At 43.0% G+C, this 19,310-nt stretch overlaps 1 protein-coding gene and 1 non-coding gene across 2 annotated transcripts; one reads left to right on the top strand and one right to left on the bottom strand.

Moving 5' to 3' along the window:
• Positions 1 to 3,347: 3,347 nt before the first annotated feature.
• On the bottom strand, positions 3,348 to 19,166 carry ZBTB37 (zinc finger and BTB domain containing 37). The gene is made up of 5 exons (XM_066371545.1): positions 19,125 to 19,166; positions 18,299 to 18,499; positions 15,777 to 16,733; positions 13,942 to 14,041; positions 3,348 to 7,958 (listed from the first exon to the last, which is right to left on the bottom strand). The coding sequence occupies exons 3-5, from the start codon at positions 16,697 to 16,699 to the stop codon at positions 7,470 to 7,472; spliced, it is 1,512 nt and encodes a 503-aa protein (XP_066227642.1). The 5' UTR covers positions 16,700 to 16,733; positions 18,299 to 18,499; positions 19,125 to 19,166; the 3' UTR covers positions 3,348 to 7,469.
• Positions 11,540 to 11,643, top strand: LOC136396462 (U6 spliceosomal RNA). The gene has a single exon (XR_010749749.1). It is a non-coding gene; the product is annotated as a U6 spliceosomal RNA (small nuclear RNA).
• Positions 19,167 to 19,310: the final 144 nt, after the last annotated feature.

Raw genomic sequence — 19,310 nt, 5'->3', positions numbered from 1 at the left:
ATCTTTTATCTACATAGTGAAAAGTGCAGACTTTTAAAAAGTATATATCCAGACTCCAACCAAGTGGATATAGAACTCTCAAATATAGGAAGCCATATCTAAACTACGTCTAGAGTCGATTTTGTTATACAAATTCTAAGTATATTGTCTGGTACCAAAGAGTACTTGATCTTTACTTTATGGAACACATACTCCTGTGTGCTACCTACTATTTAAGGTAAGTGATTTCACAGAGTAGGAAACATTTTCCTATGATAACTTTGACTTTTGGCATTATGAATTAACTCAGTTCTAAGATTCACAGTAATCATTAACTAGTAACTATTAACATTAAATTGGGCTGTTGGCCATAATGGGATGTTGCACATATAGCTCTTAACTGGATAGTAAATTCTGGCCTCTTCAACAGGACTTACCGGGTAGACATGAAAGAAGCAAGCATTAGAAAAGTATATATTTTATTTTTAACGTATCTGTTCTGCCTTTATAATTTAGCTGTGTTGCTTAAAGCTTCCACTATTTGAGCTAGTGGGCCTTTCTGAACTGTGTTAAGATGAGAGGTATTTGTTATATGGATAATGGAAAAGATGTGTGATAAGGAATTTATTTATATATGTAACCTCTGCAAAGATGTGTATTTCAAGTAATATTTGCCTTCTAAGTCATCACTGTTCCTCACGGTTGAGGGAAAGACAGTCTGCTTACAAAAAGAAACTGGAGAGTCTGTACAGAGATTTTCCAGCTTTGGTATCACTGTTCCCATCAATAACTACATCCTTTGGAATGTAACTAAGTCACATGTTTCAAAGTATTCATAATACCAACTTTGGCTTATCCTCAGCAAGAAAACCTACTTACTGTAATGCCCCCGGGGAAAGCACCACTTAAGAATAAGAGATTGAAATAGAAAGAGACTAGAAAACAAAGACGACTAATAACTATCAAAGAAGTCATAATGCTTGGCCAACGCCTGTTTCATATTTAAACAGATTCATATTTAAATGACGTCTACAACTGAGACCTCGAATAGAGACAAATGCAGATGCTTCACTGAGCTTAGAATCTAAATCCAATTTCTTTTACAAGTCTGAAATGCCAGACTATTCAGATCCCAAATTAATCAGAAAAGCAACACTCCAAAATCCCAAGAGCCCGCTGTTACTAGGAGTGTAAGTGCTCTGGTGGAGCTCATCTAGACCAGTATTCTATAACCTTACAGATGAAGACTATTTATTATTAAGAGGATATATTATATAAAACTGACTAATATCCAATTTACAAAAAGGCAACTCTCAGAATAAAATGCCTAGTGAAGAAGTGCCCTATGGGAGGCAGGTCACTCATGCAAACCTGCTACGTGTTGTAGAGCCACAACCACAAAGTGTGAAGCAAACCCACTACTGCATCAGCGTGGCCTAGAACACTTTGTTCAGATAAGTGGGTGCAACTCAGCAGACCATGTAATCCTTCCAATGGGGAATGACTACATTCTCCTTTTGCAAGGAATTCTGTTTATTATTATCCTATCTTTTTCCATTGTTTCCTCTCACATCTAGCATAAATAAGCTATTTGAACAGTAAGAATGAACATTCCCAAAGCAAGTATGTAATGGCCCAGTGTATATTTAGAAGAACTACAGACAGTAACAGAAGGAAAATGGTTCTAAGAGAATTTAAAATCCTCAGATGTGTCATTATGTTGTAAAATGTGCATTAAAAGACGAAGGGGAGAGGGCTTGTTGCCTACACGAAGGCACAGGAAGCCGGGCCGAGGTGGCCATGGGCGAGGCGGGTGGCGCTCAGGAGGCCAGCAGGCTCATGGGAACTAAAGAAGAATTTGTTAAGGCTCATGGGAACTAAAGAAGAATTTGTTTAAGTCCGAAAGAGGGACCTGGAACGGCTTACAACTGAAGTGATGCAAATACGGGACTTCTTGCCCAGAATACTAAACGGGGAAGTACTGGAAAGCTTCCAGAAATTAAAGATTGTAGAAAAAAGAACGTGCCTGACCTGTGGTGGTGCAGTGGTTATGCTAGATTCAGGGAGATGTGCTGTGGCTGGCTGCCAGAGTGTAACTATTGAAGGAGCAGGAACAGGGAGTGCTGACAGGGCCCCTGTGAGGCTGAGAACAAAGAAGGTCAGAGACCCTTATCAGAAGTTTATGTTTGAAATTCACCACTAAGCTGAGCCCAGCCCCTGTTGCTATGCCGGCCCCTGTTGCTATGCTGTGTGCGACCTCCCTAGCGAATAGCTAACTGCCACATCTGCTTCTGTATAATGCTTGCTCACTTAGGATATATAAGGACCTAGCTGTAAGCGCCAGGCGTGACTCCTGTTTGCAGCTCCTTGTGAGTACGGTGTCTCCGGACATCTTGGGAGTTCACCCCTGCTCAGGTTAAGCTGGCCAATAAAGTAACATCTAAACTCCTGAAAGTCTCCGATGTTTGTTCTCGTACCCGGTGGATGCAACAGATACAGCGTCAACCTGGAACACTGAGGTCACCAGTTTGAAACCCTGGGCTTGCTGGTCAAGGCGCATATGGGAGTTGATGCTTCCCGCTCCTCCCCCCATCGCTCTCTCTCTCAAATGAATAAAATAAAATTAAAATTAAAAAAAAAAAAAGACGAAGGGAAGGTCTGGCTTCTGAGGACTTCACAAGGAACAGAGTGAGTTCTCTTGAGGAAAATGAAATGAAGGTCCAGAGTTCAGTGAAGAGTTAGTGGTTTCTAATATAGAAAACCAGTACTTTGTGTGAGAATCAAACCACTGATTCATAACAGGAATAAAATGTTGACACTAGTGGAAATAAATTCATCCTTGCCATCATTATGCAAGCCAGTTCAAGTTAACTCAGAGGAATGGCAAAATTTACTTATAAAAACACTATTTTTTTTCCAGTATTTCATGTAAACATGGTACTCCTTACATTATTATGCATGGGAATTATTATTATTTTAAATTACTTTGTTATAGCTGAAACAACCATCCTAAACTTTAATCTACCTGCACCTTTAAGGCAAGGTCAAGTCCTAAGGCCTATTCTAAATGCTCTTAAAGTAACAGGAATCATGAAGGAGCACAAAGAGGAACGAGAAAAAGATGGCACACTCTCTCAAGAAACATGCATATATGGCAAGATGAATTTAAAACCTTTTTAACATATGAATTTATAAAAGCAAAATGGCAGGATTGCCAAATTTGGGGGGTAATTCCTTCAAATTTAATTCTGGAGTTGGCAAACTCTCCTGCCAAGTGCCAGCTTTGCAGGCCATCTGGTCTCAGCTTTGCCGTTCATTCTAATAGAAAGTAGCCATAAACAACACCTAAACGAATAGGCGTGGCCCCCTCCACAGTCACTTGCTTTACACAAACACGCAGCCTCCGGCATCTGACCAGGTGGCTGTAGTTTGCTAACCCCTGATCTAATTCAGAAGTCCTAAAGGATGTACTTGGCTAAATGCAGGGATTAACCTGACTTAATTGCTTATCCCTTTTCTAAATCTTAGGAACCAAAATAGTTCAATATTTTTGCACTCTTTCCCATATGGCATAAGAGCCCCATTTTCAAAGATGAGTTCAGTAAAGGCTTATCTGTTGTTCCTTGAACAAATAAGTACACAGAGAAGGACAAAGACATTTGAGGAAGAGAAAAAAACCACATTTGTTGTATCTGAGAAAAAAAGACTTCCAGAATTCCAACTCCTTCCTGATTAAATGCCTTTCCACTGTGATGACTTGTCTTTGTTCAATTTCATTTCCTTTCCTTTACCCACTGCTTTTATTTCATTAAATTAAATCTTCTAGTCAAACAAAATGTAGTTGTTACCAATTAAAAGAAACAAAATCAGTGTTAAGTAACAGCTAACACTTGAAAAAAGTTATTTCTTCACTAAAGACTACTCAGCTATTACTAATAGGATAAAGTTCACTATTTCTCTCTTTGGCCAGACCACTTCCAACCAAGGCCAAATTTCAACTGTGAAGTTTGGAGGAAAACGGTTTATTTCTATTGTCAAACTATCTTTGGAAAACTCTGTTTCACTAATGTAGAGGGAGCTGGAAGCATTAAAAAATACTAAAAAACAAAATAGCAAGAATCTTTCCTTAATTGCCATCTTCCTTCCTTCCTGATCTTTATCCTTTAGTAAATTTATTTTTACATATTAAAAATTAGATTTACCCCTTGGTACAATGAAATGGCTTGGGGGTAGTTAGCAACTTACATAAAATAAAACTCAGCTCAGTTCAGAGGTAAATATGGTTCTGAGTGAAGCGAGAACAGGTCATTAGAAAGAGCCCTCTGCCTAAGTACAACGTTACTGTTCATGCCAGCGCCGCAGTTTATATTGGTATCACAGTTCAGAGAGAAGAAAAGTCACCTCTTAGAATGAAAGTATTTAACCTATTACCCTCTCTCTTCTTTTGCTGAGAAAACTGGGTAGCTCCTTTGTCCTAAAGTGCTACTCAATGAATGAAATCGTCCCAGTGTTTGCTATTTCTCGGCATTTAAGTACTTAATAATGATTTAGCTCTCATTGCTAATGCAGTTCCCTTCACAAGGTGACATGTGCAAGTTAAGATTTGGTAATGAGTATTCAGCATTAGCTAAAATCCATTTAGTATACCCTTAAGAGAAGTATTCTCTGTGCATACAACAATATAGCTATTCATTAATGTAGATAGAACACTACTAACTCCTATGACCCTACAGTGATGTTAGTAAAGAATGAGGACAATGTCACAGTGAACCTGGAGAAGAATCTTGGCTAGCCAGAATAACAATATCTCTTCTAGCTCAAATGGGAAAATTGCTTTCGGAAACTTGAATTTGTTTGAAAGCTAGCCTGGCTTGAATTTTCACAAATCTCATGGTTCTGGGCAAGACTAATGAAGAGGAGAGAGACCCAGCAAACATGATTGTGTTGACAGGGTCAACGACCTGGAAGCACTCTATTCACAGTATCAACATAGCAAAAGCTACCTGAAGTAAATGAAAAGGGCGAGGAACCCAGAAAAGAGTCTAGCATTTCCTCACCTAACAGACAGTCACTACTTCATTTAAAGTGTTTGTTGCCAACCCCGGATGGAGTACTGACAAATGTTGCCAAGTTTCTCTTTACAGAAATTACTGCACTTCACCTTTACAATTTGGTAATAGTTTTAAAAAGCTCTATTTTCTCACATAAAATATAAGAAACTAAGAAAGCAATAGAGACCTTTCCAGCATATTACTCTTCAAAAGTAGGATGGACTTACTATTCTTTTGGTAGGCTTAGAAGCTCTATCTAAAGCAGCGTATTCGATGACCCTCACCTATTTAGTAATGGCAGGATCTATCCACTGACAGCCTCGATCAGCAGCTGAACTGTTTCCCTAAAGATCTTGGTCTAATTTCAGCTCCACTTTTTCTAGGCCACAGAGCCTCCCTGGTCCCTAAGATGGCCCCAGGCAAGAGTTTTTACCCTAGCATGCTGTTCCCGACTAAAGAGCACAATGCCCCGTCTACGTCTTCTAAAGATAAAATACAGCTTCAACAGTATGTTTAAGGGTAGGCTCTTAACAAATGGTAGCATTATTACGTTCCTATTAAAAGACACATTTCTGTTTTTCCAGAAGAGATAAAAACCATTCTCTAGTGATACAGTGCAGTTGTATGTATATGTACAAACCTCAGATTGCTTAAGAGTTACCCTTTGCATTCTAACATCCAATCATCAAAGAAACCCCATCTTTTCTATCCCCACTCTCCACATATCACAAAGCATTCTCGGGAAGGGAGTGCACTACTCACACTCTCACAAATGACTCACCAGCGCAGGCATGACCAGCCCCTCTCCCAAGTCTCTTTTACAATCATCTATGTCTCTGCATCAAAACAATTTCTTAAACTACTACACATTTAAATCCTCTTGAAAAGGTAATGATCATCAAGAGAAGCTAGGGATATTTCTCTTTTCTCTTTGCACTGTAACTTGTAAGCATCTACTTGTCTGTGCCCATTACTAATCCTCGCTCATTCTCTGCATGCAAGACAGGGCACCCAAAGCTCTCCACGTTTGGTAAGTACTCCCGGACTCTCAGTACTGGAGTAAGAATCTCGGAATGACCAAAAAGGTCTCTTGAAGTTTTAAAAATCTTAGGAATGATTAAGTAACCGAGCCTGATCAAAACTGATGCCTTGATCAATTTATTGCAACATGATTGTGCCTGATGTTTTCTGGTAAGTGCCCTGTACTTTATTATTAAAAAACAAAGCTCTTGGAGTCACCAGCAATTTGCTGATGGTTGGTTTATGAATTACTAGGTTTGCAAACATGAGACATGGATTTAGTGAGGTTCTTCTACTGGACTGAAAATATAAACTAGTACTTATGTAGAAGGAAATGGAATTGTGGTTGTAATAAGAACCATAGTGTTGAATTTCTTCTGTCACAATACTGCAGAAAAAAATGTGTTTAAAACTTCATATAAAAGTTATCAAATAGGGAGACCCGTGGATTTAAAAATACAATCCAAGCTCATTTCACTGCAAAGTGACATTTTTGATGTAGAATATTGCTGTTATGTGAAACTAGGAGCCGAAGAAACTGGATGAAACTTTGGTAGTCAGCCTAACACATGGATTCATCTGGACTAGAGCCACTTCCTAATACCCGAAGATATACAAGCACTGCGGTTTACAAAACCAATCAGTAAGTGGCAGTAGGCTCTGTACTGTTCCACATTTGCAAGCCCAAGACTTCCCTCCCTGCACCCCTCACCTCAAGCCAGCACTGAGCCCCAGGCTCAGCGGTACCCACTGCTGCTCACGGCACCTCCAGCTGCATCAAGTGCTACAGGGGTGTGGCCAGGAGAGCACCGCTCCAAGACGGTGGCCTTCAGGAAACAGCGGCTGCGGATCTGGTGCCTACTCAGGGCAAACAGAAGATCTAACCTTTCCAAATAACAAGAAGCACCAAGATTCTTTTTCTTTTTTCTTGAAATGTTTGGGCAGGCAGGAAGAAAAATTCCTCATTACCACCATCCTGGTTACTTCCTTCTCTCTTGTGGTTGGCTGGTTCCGATGACCAAGGCTCCTGCTGTTTTCTTAGATGTGAGCAAGTGACAACCACCAGGATGATATGGACCAAAGTACAGTGTTTAAACGTGACTGGTAGATCAATGACCATTTATCATTGTTTTGTTAAAAAATGTTTTTCTTACAAAGTTAACAAACCAAGGCTGTTGATCCCTGAATTAGAAAGTTGACTTGCTCGATTATTCTGCCAAGTGTGAGGTGGGCAGGAGGGAGGGAAAAGCCTCCAGTGCTTTTGTGTATGTTGCTGATCCTCTAGTTTGGCAACATCCCGGGAGCATCTTCCAATCTAGTGATGTGGCATTTTGTGAATCGAAGTACCAGCCCACGGCCCTGGCGCTGGCTGCTTACGGCCCAAAGGGGAAGAGGGTCATCCCCCTCCCCCTCTGTGTCTCAATCGGGCCCAGTGGTGGACACGGAGCCCTGGGCGGTGTCCCCGGGAGCAACGGTCTCTTCTTGTGAAGGTGACTCCTCCTCGGCTTGTCCTCGAGATGTGACAGTTGTTTCCGGGGAGATGCTATGAGGCCCCTCCAGGGGGATACAGCCAGGGTGGTTTTTGCGAAAATGCTGGTTCAAGATGGCCTGGAATGGGAAGCTTTTGCCACAAACGTGGCAGTGGAAGGGCTTGTTGCCTGTGTGCTTGCGAATGTGATACTCCAGCTGGTCTTTGCGGGTGTACTTCTTGCCACACATGCGGCAGACAAACGGTGTGATCCCCATGTGCAGGCGCATGTGCCGGTCCAGACTCCCCTTCTGGTTGAAAGACTTGGCGCAGTAGACGCAGTAGAGGCGGGGGTTGTACCGGAACCACCGCTCAGATGCCTCCTGCTCGCGGAGATACTCCACGTAGCCGCTCACTCCCATCACGGCTGACTCTTCTACCTGTACCAGGAGAGCAAAGGAAGCAGAAAAGATGAACTAGGAGGACACTCAACAAAATCCTATCTACTTTAACTTCTATTACTAAGCTTCATGCTTATTTTTAGTAGATACGCAAACAGGAAATTACTACCACAAAGTAAAGATGTTAACATTACAATTAAAAAAAAAAATCTGAGACCCTGGCCAGGTGGCCCAGTGGATAGAGCATCGACTCCTGCACTGAGGTTGCGGTTCCATCCCCAGTTAGGGCACATATGAGAAGCAACCAATGAGGGCACAACTAAACGGAACAACTAAGTGGAACCGGTTGATGCTTCTCTCTCCCTTCCCTGCTCTCTCAAATCAATGGAAAAATTAAATAAAAAAATCTGAGGACATTGTATTGCATTACCATAATACAACAGATAGGCAAGTTATTTTCTGGCTGACAAACTGCATGCTTCTTATGAAACCCCCACTGAATGTTCTATTTTATAGCAATAGGAGAATCTGAGCCCACTCATATGATCACTCAAATTTACATTGTACCTAGACAATATGGTAGGTACTTACTGCTGGTCCAATAGAACTTTCTGTGATAATGGAAATGTTCATTTGTCTGCACCGTCTAATATAGTAGTCACTGCACATATGGCTACTAGGCCTTTGTAATATGGCCAGTGCGATTGAGGAATGAAATTTTAATTGCTTTCAATTAACAGGAACTGATCGAGATTTCTGTCTCTCTTTCTCCCATTCTCTCTAAAGTCAATAAAAAAACAATAACATGTGACTCTGGGTTAACTTGAGAGAGTCACCTGATTATCAATTCACCTTATGCCCTGCCCTTTCCTTGACTTTCTGAAAACATGTTGTCTCCTCTCAATCTGGCAGACAATGTTCTCAGCCCTTCGAACAGGACAGAGGCAGCTGTCAGCAGGTTTGGGAGGCGGCATGTGAAGTCAAGCGTTCAATAGGAAGACTGAGGTTTTATATGATTTCTAATGTTTTATATAAAATTTCTTTCTACTCCAATTTCCTGGATAATAAAAACTGAACTCACGTGAAGAATGAGGAATGATGCTACTAAAAGGTCCTAGGTGACCATGGAAAAAGCACAGAATAACTTGTCTGAGGCTTAATTTTCCCATCCATAAAATGAAAAAGTTAGCATTTGCTTTGCCATTATGCTGAACTCTCACGAGAACCAAATGTGGTAACAATACTTTGAAATATTTTGAATGTATATAATTATACTGTATAGCAACTAAGGGTGTGGACTCTGGATCAAATCTGTGTCCTACTTACCATGTGACCTTAAGTAAGTTTTTTAACTATATGTGACAGTTCCTCATCTGTAAAATAAATATTACAGCATCTACCTCATAAGTTGCTATGAGCACTGAATGACTTTAAAGTGCTTATTTAGGCTTGAAAAATGTTAATTATTATTAAACATTACAGACTCATGATACTAATCCCTCTCCCACAAAAAACCCCAAAACAAACCAAACAAAAAACCCTGCCTAACCTTAAGGAAAGTAAGGTCATACCAGTATGGTCCACAAGGAGAAAGTAAATATATTTTAGTTATCTGTGATGACCTATAAGCATAAAACTTGAACTTTATGATCAATCTCTTCTAAAAACTTATTGCAGGGCAGATGAATGAGCATAAATAGAGAGTAGGTTCTTGTCAAAGGTAATAATATGTTCAGTAGTTTTATTTCTTTGAACTTGAAAGAATCAGGGACAAAACCGACTGCCTCCTGGTCCTTGCTGTCACTAAGGTAGAACATTTCACTCCTCCCACTCGGCACGCCCTGCTAGACTGTAACCTCTGTAAGCACAGGCACACAGAACTTGATCAGTGCTTGGTATGTAGTAGGTGTTCAAGAACTCTTTCTTACATAAATTACTCTATAAGGAATAAATTCTATATAAATAAATAATTTCCGCCTGACCAGGCGGTGGCACAGTGGATAGAGTGTCGGACTGGGATGCGGAAGACCCAGGTTCGAGACCCCAAGGTTGCCAGCTTGAGTGCGAGCTCATCCAGTTTGAGCAAAAGCTCACCAGCTTGAGTCCAAGGTCACTGGCTTGAGTGAGGGGTTACTCGGTCTGCTGAAGGCCCGCGGTCAAGGCATATATGAGAGAGCAATCAATGAACAACTAAGGTGTTGCAACGCGCAATGAAAAACTGATGATTGATGCTTCTAATCTCTCTGTTCCTGTCTGTCTGTCCCTGACTCTCTCTCTCTAAAAAAATAAAAATAATTTCCGTATTTTCCAAAACAAAAACCATCTCAATTCTCGATGTAGCCTTCAAAGCAAAGCTGTCCACTTCCTAATCTTCAATTACTAATCTTAGTGATTCAAAGAATTGAAAGGACTTAAAAAATAATCTAATTTGGTTCATTAATTTTATTTAAAGATCTCCAAAACTGGGGACTTCACAGGCAATTAAATAATCCCCTACTTACTGGACACCTACTTAGTAACCTTAGTTACTCAGAATTACTTAGTGGTAAATCAACTCCATTTGAGGGGATACTGGAGAAGACAGTGTCAGATACAAACATTTAAAAAATGTGAACTCTGATCTCAAGATTTCAGTCTAGACAGAAACACAAAATTAATGCAAATTTAAAAAGAATGAAGACCTGAGGTAGCACAGTGGATAAAGCATTGACTCAGAATGCTGAGGTCACTGGTTTGAAACCCTGAGCTTACCCAGTCAAGGTGCATCCGAGAAGCAACTACTACAAGTTGATGCTTCCCGCTCCTCCCCTCCTTTTCTCTTTCCTCTCTCTAAAATCAGTAAATAAAATCTTTTTATTTTTTTTAAATTTATTTATTTATTTTTACAGAGAGTGAGAGAGAGAGATAGACAGGGACAGACAGACAGGAATGGAGAGAGATGAGAAGCATCAATCATTAGTTTTTCATTGCGCGTTGCAACACCATAGTTGTTCATTGATTGCTTTCTCATACGTGCCTTGCGGGCCTTCAGCAGACCGAGTAACCCCTTGCTGGAGCCAGCGATCTTGGGTTCAAGCTGGTGGGTTTTTGCTCAAACCAGATGAGCCCACGCTCAAGCTGGCGACCTTGGGGTCTCGAACCTGGGTCCTCTGCATCCCAGTCCGACACTCTATCCACTGCACCACCGCCTGGTCAGGCAAAATCTTTTTATTTTTTATTTATTTATTTTTGTATTTTTCTGAAGTTGGAAATGGGAAGGCAGTCAGATAGACTCCCGCATGCGCCAGACCGGGATCCACCCGGCACGCCCACCAGGGGGCGATGCTCTGCCCATCTGGGGCGTCGCTCTGTTGCAACCAGAGCCATTCTAGCGCCTGAGGCAGAGGCCACAGAGCCATCCTCAGTGCCCGGGCCAACTTTGCTCCAATGGAGCCTTGGCTGTGGGAGGGGAAGAGAGAGACAGAGAGGAAGGAGAGCGGGAGGGGTGGAGAAGCAGATGGGTGCTTCTCCTGTGTGCCCTGGCCAGGAATCGAACCTGGGACTCATGCACGCCAGGCTGATGCTCTACCACTAAGCCAACTGGCCAGGGCCCAATAAAGTCTTTTTAAAAAGGTAAATGGGTGCTCACTTTGGCAGCACATATACTAAAATTGGAACGATACAGAGATTAGCATGGCCCCTGCGCAAGTATGACACGCAAATTCGTGAAGCGTTCCATATTTTTTAAATTAAAAAGAACAACAACTCTTGTTTCTCTTCATATCGTATAAATCTTTCACCTTTTAAATTAAAAAAAAAGATAATTGGAACAACAAATCAATGTCATTTTCTCAAATCAATAAATAAAAATTTTTAAAAATGAAAAATTATATCACACCATCTGTAAATGCTATCTATAATAGTTTAAGGAAAGATCAAAGAGGACTGGGCTAGTTGGGGCAGATGGAAATAGGAGTTGGGCCTGTGGTGGACCCAGACAACCCAGAACAGGGCACCCAGGCTTAGGAGCAGAGACAGGAATAAGTTTGATGTGGTCCTGACTCATAGAGAAAATTTGCCTGTTGGGGACAGTGAATGCTGATAAGATAAGAAAAGCTATGTCAGAAAGATTATAAATTACATGGGGACCCTGGCCGGTGGCTCAGTAGCTAGAGCGTCAGCCTGGCTTATGGACATCCTGGGTTGAATTTCCAGTCAGGGCACACAAGAGAAGTGACCATCTGCTTACCCCTCACCTCCCTCTCTTCCTTTCCCTTCTGGAGCCAGTGGCTCGAGTGGTTCAAGAACCCCGAGCACTGAAGATAGCTCTGTTGGAGTACAACAGCCTCAGACACTAAAAATAGCTCGGACTTGAGCATCCTCCCCAGATAGGTTTGCTGAGTGGATCCTGGTTGGGGCATGTGGGACTCTGCCTCGCTATCTCCCCTCCTCTCATCAAAAAAATAAATACATAAAATTTACACGGGACATTAGGCCAAGTATTTTCATCTTCACCTGGTAGGAAAAGGGCAAAGCCACAAAAAGTTTTGAGTAAAGAGGTAAACTCCGTATTCTGTTCCAGTTTAACCATGCTTATAAACAGGAAGCTCTTCAAGTCTATCAAAAGTCGTTCTCATTGTAATGGGAGTCCATGTCCTGTTTTGGTTCTCTGTGGCAGGGCAGAAATAACTGGTGAGTAGCCTCACCAGTAATAAAATTTCATACATGTAAACTTATCACTCAATACCATCTCCAGACAATGTTACTTATTTTCTATTTCTTCACAGCCTGTACCTTCTGCTTCAGTCGGGTAGACATCCCTGTAGAATTCCAACTGTTATCCCTATTACATCCACATATGGAGTAAGTTACCTCTTTCTAACTACTTCATTAAATACTGCAGTTAAACTCTCCTGAATTACACTTTAAGTGGTTATTGATTCCAGTAACTGCTTTTTAAGCACTCCTATTCCCACAACACTGCTACCGAAGTCTACACAGGCTTATCTATTCCTGTTTTGTGTATTTGCTAGCCTGCCTTATGTCTCTATTCTGTTGTTAGGTCTGTCTCGTTATGTTTATTTGCATAATAGTCACCTTGACCTAGTCATCACATCCTATTTGAAAGATGAGGAGAAAAAGGGCCGGAATTACATGAGTAAACTTACTTTCCCTCCAAGCTCCTAACATGTTTTCTGACACCTTATTAAAACTAAAAAATTCTTATAATAGTTACCAATTTATGAAAAACTGGCATGGTAATATGCAAGTAAATAAAGTTTGTAACAATTTCTAACTGCTGTTACTATACCATGTACACAATTAACATCCAGCGCTTAGGTAAATATTAAGCAAGATACTATCAGTATAACACAAAAGCCAAAAACATTAGCTATTCAATCTTAATCCACCAGTGCTTCTTTTTAAAGGGGAAGTGTTTACAACGCATTATGTTTTACTTGGTGAGTTCACCATCTTTTTAAAAATCAATTTTCCATGTTAGAGACCTGTGAGGAAAAACAAACAAAAATATCAACCAACTACTTATACTACTTGCTAAGGAGAGTTGCAAAGAAAATAGAAGACATCATTCCTATACTTTCTAGAACATTTTAGTCTAACAGAAGATTCAGGAAGAAACAAATGAAAAGATTAAAGCATACAAAAATGCAAAAGCAATTGTTTACAAGTATATAATATTACATAGAGTAGTGATTATGTAGTGTCAGACCCACACATGTACAGAATCTGACTCTCTCTTCCCAGGTCCGACATTACCTGTGGAATTTTCAGGGACTACTTTTTTTACTTCTATGCTCAGGACTATAGACTGGTTCCATTATCCGAAAAGGGTTCGGTCTCATCTTTTCTACTTTCCAAACTCTGCTGACACCAAAAGTGTATTTCCTGCATGCTCACAAACAAGCATAAAGGAAAAAGTGATCAAACAGATTATTTATTGACCAAGGCCACTGTTCCCTCTCCTACATCTTTCCTCGGTTCACACACAGTGGCAACCTCTTCAGCCACCACAACTACATACCTGGGAGCTGGGCTGCTTGGGCTCATCCATTCTCCCAGGAGACTCACTTCGGGCTCTGTGTCTCTCAGTCAAGGGGACAACACTGCCGGAGGGGCTAAATCTGTCAGAAGAGGAGCAAAAAAAGGGACTAATAGGAAAGCAGTATCAAGGAACTTAAAATGGTGCTGTCCACCCTCTTTATCCCATGGCTGCTGAAGGGGGAATAAACTGAACAACAGATGACTAAGAAGTACTTCCAAGGGGTCAGTATATAGCATATGATTTGAAATAAGACAGGAAAGGTTTGCTGTAGTAAATTTAAGAAATACAAAATGACTAACAGATAGACTGTGTGACCTGGTGAAGCTAAGGCTAAATATAAGTTCTATTCTTAAGTACTGGGAGACCATAAAATAAATTTAAAAGGGTCTATAATTTTGTTTCTTCTATGTAACCATTAGATTTTTGGTTATTCCTTCCCCCAGGCCCCAGGATAACTTGTTATATATTTCAGACTGTTGATATAGATCATGGAGCTTTAAAGTCTTTGCATTTAAGCTATTACTTCTGATAGAATGCTAACATAGGGGACAATAAATATTGTGTTCAAGAGTTTTTTAACTACACTATTAGGGACACCAGAAGAAAAATATTCTAATCAGGACCACCTGAAGTAGATACTGTATATAGTTTTTTAATTTCTTACACATATGTCTCTCAAGACCAGATGTCAACCAAAGTAATAGCTTCTTTAGTTTTCACTGTTCATGCAGTCAATTTGCATTTTTATTTTTATTTTTTTTGCAAGAGAGAGTCAGGAAGGGAGAGAGATGAGAAGCATCCACTTGTACTTGCAACACTTCAGTTGTTCATCAATTGCTTCTCATACTTGCCTTGATGGGGGAGGGGGGCTCCAGCTGAGCCATTGACCCCTTGCTCAAGCTAGTGACCTTGGGCTCAAACCAGTGACCATGGGATCATGTGGATGATCCCACGCTCAAGTCAGTGACCTCAGGGTTTCAAACCTGGGACCTCAGCGTCCCAGGTCGATGCTTTATCCATTGCACCACCACCGGTCAGGCAATTTCCATTTATTTTATTTTTAAGAGTGGAAAAAGAACAAATATTATCAGTCGAAGTTGGTACTATGTCTTTCTATTGAGACTTTCTCTCAAATTACTTAGATTAAAACTACTGCTCTAGTAATAAAAAGAAATGCTCTAACTGCGATCAGGAGAAAGGAGAGTCATGGGAGCTAGTAGCACGGGTGGAAAAAAAAGACTCAGGTGGGAAAAAAGACTCTCAGGCCTGTGTGTGGTAGCAGCAGCCACCAACAAGAGACAAAGGGAAGATGTCAAATGACAAATGAAAAAAGAAAATAAAACCATCCCCAAAGCTTTTCTTTGGAATGACTGTACTGTGGTGACACTAATTTAAAAGGAACAGCCACTGCCGGTACACACTCCTCTAATTTGGTAGGTGGAGGCAAAGAAACGTAAACAGCACTACAAAGGCAAGTAAACTCCTCTGAGGCCACCTACCTGGATGATAACATACCATAGAAGTGCAAAGCTGCCAGCATCCCAGCTGATGACCAGCCCCCTGACTGGAATGCTATTCTCATCCATGGAGTGCCTAACTTTATCCCAGTTTTCTCAACACTGAACAATTCAGGACTAGGAGCTTCCTGCTTTAAAAAAATGAGAATACAAGTCTGTTGGCACACCTCCATTTTCCCCACCATCAACTTATTTTGACTAAGAGCATCAAGGAAGGAAGACACTCTCTGTACCACACAGGGGGCCTGTTGGACTGATGTCTGCACAACAGCTATCAGATGGGCGAACAAAACTTACCTGTCAATCTCACTGCTTGTTGGCCGAGCCACCTTGGCTCCTGAAGATCCTAAAGTGTAATTTTCCTGTGCTACGGAACCGTGGCCTGTGGTGTCAATCACCATGGCTGTGACTTCCTCGGCGCTGCTCCCGTCTTCTCCGGAAGGCTGATTCTCGGGCCCCAGCCACTCCTCCAAATTTTCAGTTTTGATGTGAACCGCTCCGAGAACCCTCACTTCGTCATCACTCCGTGCCCCTCGGTCTGCTACTCCCGTCTCCACGTACCACTGCCCTGCGCGGTTGATCCGAAGAATGGGCTCCCGGCTCTCGACATCAGAACTCGGTTCAATGACCTGAGGGCTGGTGGACTCCTCCGGTGGACTGAGCTCCCTGATGTCCAGCACAGCACTAACCTGACCTCGCCGGCTTCCCTTCGGGGTGTTGTGTCGAGGGCTAAGGGAACGGTTTAGAGTGGGTGTAACCCTGTGAGACTCTGGCGGTCTCTCTGGATGCTTGGTCCTCGTTTGACTTAATTCTGCTTCTACTTCAGCCACGTTAATTTTGAAGTGAATGCCCTCCAGGATCTGCGTACATTTGTCTATAATGTGCTGCATCTGCAGGAAGCTGGCAGCTGTCAGGTAGCTGATGATGTCTGCCAGCTGCAGGCATATCCGCCCTGTGTAACAGAACGAAAGGAGCTGTTCAAACACGGTGGGGTTCTTGATCACTGAGATGGAGACGGTACTCATCTCGTTCAAGGACATGTGGTCCCGGAAGTAGGGGGAGCTGGCGGCCAGCACCACTTTGTGAGCCCGAAAAGCCTGTCCTTGCACGTTGACCACGATATCACAGAGCCGGCCCTGCATGCGCAGCTGGTTGAGATGGCTCAGGACAGAGTTGCTGAAGTCGGGGATCTCCAGTTGTATGTTACCAGCCTTCTCCATGGTGGGGCCCGAGGGTGCAGGCAGGCGCTCAACCCTGCGGAAAGAGGAAACCATGTTTTCAGAGACAACTGGAACTGCACTCCCCTGTGCTTGCCCGTTCAGACCTATTTAAAAACATTATTTGGCAAAGTTTCAAAATCACTCAGTAAAAAGAGATACTTGCTTTTATCTACTGCTCACAAAAATTATGAAATATTTCAAAATGAATATGAAGTGATAAAATATACCTTAATTTTTGTGAGCTCTCTCTATATATATATATTTAGATATGAAACAAGTATCTACAGGTTTTTCAGTTTAGATTTCATACCAAAATACCATTAAAATCGAAAAGTGACTGACTTCTAAAAATTCAAGCTGTATGCCCACACTTTCCTTCCTAATAAGCTATGCAACATCAAAAGTTCAACAGAATAGGCCCTGGCCGGTTGGCTCAGTGGTAGAGCATCGGCCTGGCGTGCGAGAGTCCCGGGTTCGATTCCCGGCCAGGGCACACAGGGGAAGTGCCCATCTGCTTCTCCCCCCTCTCCCCCCCTCTCTGTCTCTCTCTTCCCCTCCCGCAGCCAAGGCTCCATTGGAGCAAAGTTGGCCAGGGCGCTGAGGATGGCTCTGTGGCCTCTGCCTCAGGCGCTAGAGTGGCTCTGATTGTGGTAGAGCGACGCCCCAGATTGGCAGAGCATCGCCCCTGGTGGGCATGCCAGATGGATCGCGGTTGGCGTGCGGGAGTCTGTCTGACTGCCTCCCCGTTTCCAAATTCAGAAAAAAAAAAAAAAAAAAAGATTAGAAGAAATAAAAAAAAAAAAGTTCAACAGAATAGAGAGGGGGAAAGCAGATATGAGGGTTTTTTTTGTGTTAATCATAAAGTATTTGCACTGAAAATAAAATCCTGTGACTTTTCTTCTAAGGAAAGAATTTTTTTTGAATAAATGTAGTTATATATAGATAGGTCAATTAGATATGCCTCTTCTTAATATCCTATTACATGTTGTATGAGTTTATTATTTTACAAAGTCACTAATATCCCACAATAATTTAAGCCATTACTTTCAAGTGTAAGAGTCAGAGCACCCACGAAGACTTTAGGATTTAGTACTCTGGGGCAAACTCTGGGTTAGGAAAAGATGCCAAAGGACTGAATGGCGATGCAGAGACCTGCGGTTCACGCTCAGCTAAATTAGGAAAGGGTAGGTATGCCTGCCCCATCTAAATTTTCTAAATTGAAAGTTGGAAATATCAGGATGATGATGATATTCTGATTCTAAAATTTAGTTCCCCAAAGCTGGTGAAAAACAGAGCATTTATCAAGTATAGCCAGTGTTTTACATTAAACAATTTTTAAAATACAGTGGAAACACTAAGCCTATAAATTGCATCCAACAGCCTTCAGCGGTTGAGAGTTTATATAAACCCCAATAGAAAGACACTGGTTTGAGCCTAATGTGTGCCCAGTTATCTGTGAAGTTACAATTGCCTCTGACCTGAAACTTCAGGACCTTATCCTGACAAACTCACATTATTGTCTGGCATTCACAACCAACTTATCAGTAAAAAGGGAAGTGTATACAACTGTTTTCAAGAACCAACTTTAGCCAATCTGACCTTGTTCCAAAGCGTTTTTGTTTGTTTGAAAACTTTTAATCCAGTAAGAGCCTCTGTCGATGCCATCATGAATTCAGGTGTGTTTATTTTGGAGCCTACACCAGCGCCTTTTTGTGTGTGTATTCTTCCCGGCAATGCCCCAGTGAGGAGGAGGCCCCTGGAGGAAGGTCTTTCTCTACCGTCGGCACTGGAGGGTGAGCGCTGTAAGAGGGAGAATCGGAACGGCATGGGGTTGGCCACTCCGGTACCCGAATGCCTTCCGTCTTCGTTAGGAGGCGTGGGGAGCGGAGAACGGGTTGAGCCACGAAATGTCCCGGGGGAGCAGGGGACGAGGCTGGGGAGCCAGCGGGCAGGTGTCCGGCAAGGACGGGGAAGGGGGCGGCGCCCCAGGAACCGCCGCCGGTAGTAGGTGCAGGCGGGCGGGGCGCTGCCCAGAGGGAGGTGGGTGGGTGTGTCTGGGTGTGGCCGGCGGCGGTTGCTGTGGGGGCGCCATCCTGGGGTCCTGGGGGAGGGGCCCGGCGAGGGGGCGGGCCCGGCGGCTCTGCCCGGCCCGGGGCCAAGGGGCTGGAAGGTCTCCGGGTTCCTTGAGGTGGGGGCAGAGGGAAGTGGGGAACACCCCGGGAGCAGGGTGCGACGGAGGCCGGGCGGGGCGGCCCCGGGGCAGGGCGGCGGGATCGGCGTGCGGGGCCCAGCCCAGTCAAGGAGCAGCACCTACCTACCTCCGGGGGTGGAAATGGGCCGGAATGGGCCGGAACACCGTCCCGGAAGTGAAACCCCCCGCCCCCTCCCCCCGGAGCGGGCGACGTGCCGGAAGGAAATCACTCACCCTTACACAGTCCCACTTCCCCCTCCCCCAGCGCTTTCCGTCCCTCACGCCCCCTCCCCTCTCCTGTCTTCCTCCTCTGTCGGTACGGGGGTGGTGGTGGGAGCTCTGGGTCACGTGGGCGGCAGTGACCCCGCCCACAAATCGGGGGCGGGGCCAAGGGCGGGCTTATAGGACGGGAAGGAGGTG

Source organism: Saccopteryx leptura, chromosome 2 (assembly GCF_036850995.1).
Source record: "Saccopteryx leptura isolate mSacLep1 chromosome 2, mSacLep1_pri_phased_curated, whole genome shotgun sequence".
NCBI lineage: Eukaryota > Metazoa > Chordata > Mammalia > Chiroptera > Emballonuridae > Saccopteryx > Saccopteryx leptura.
The sequence above is the reverse complement of the archived record's forward strand: the minus strand, read 5'-3'. Positions and strand labels throughout refer to the sequence as shown.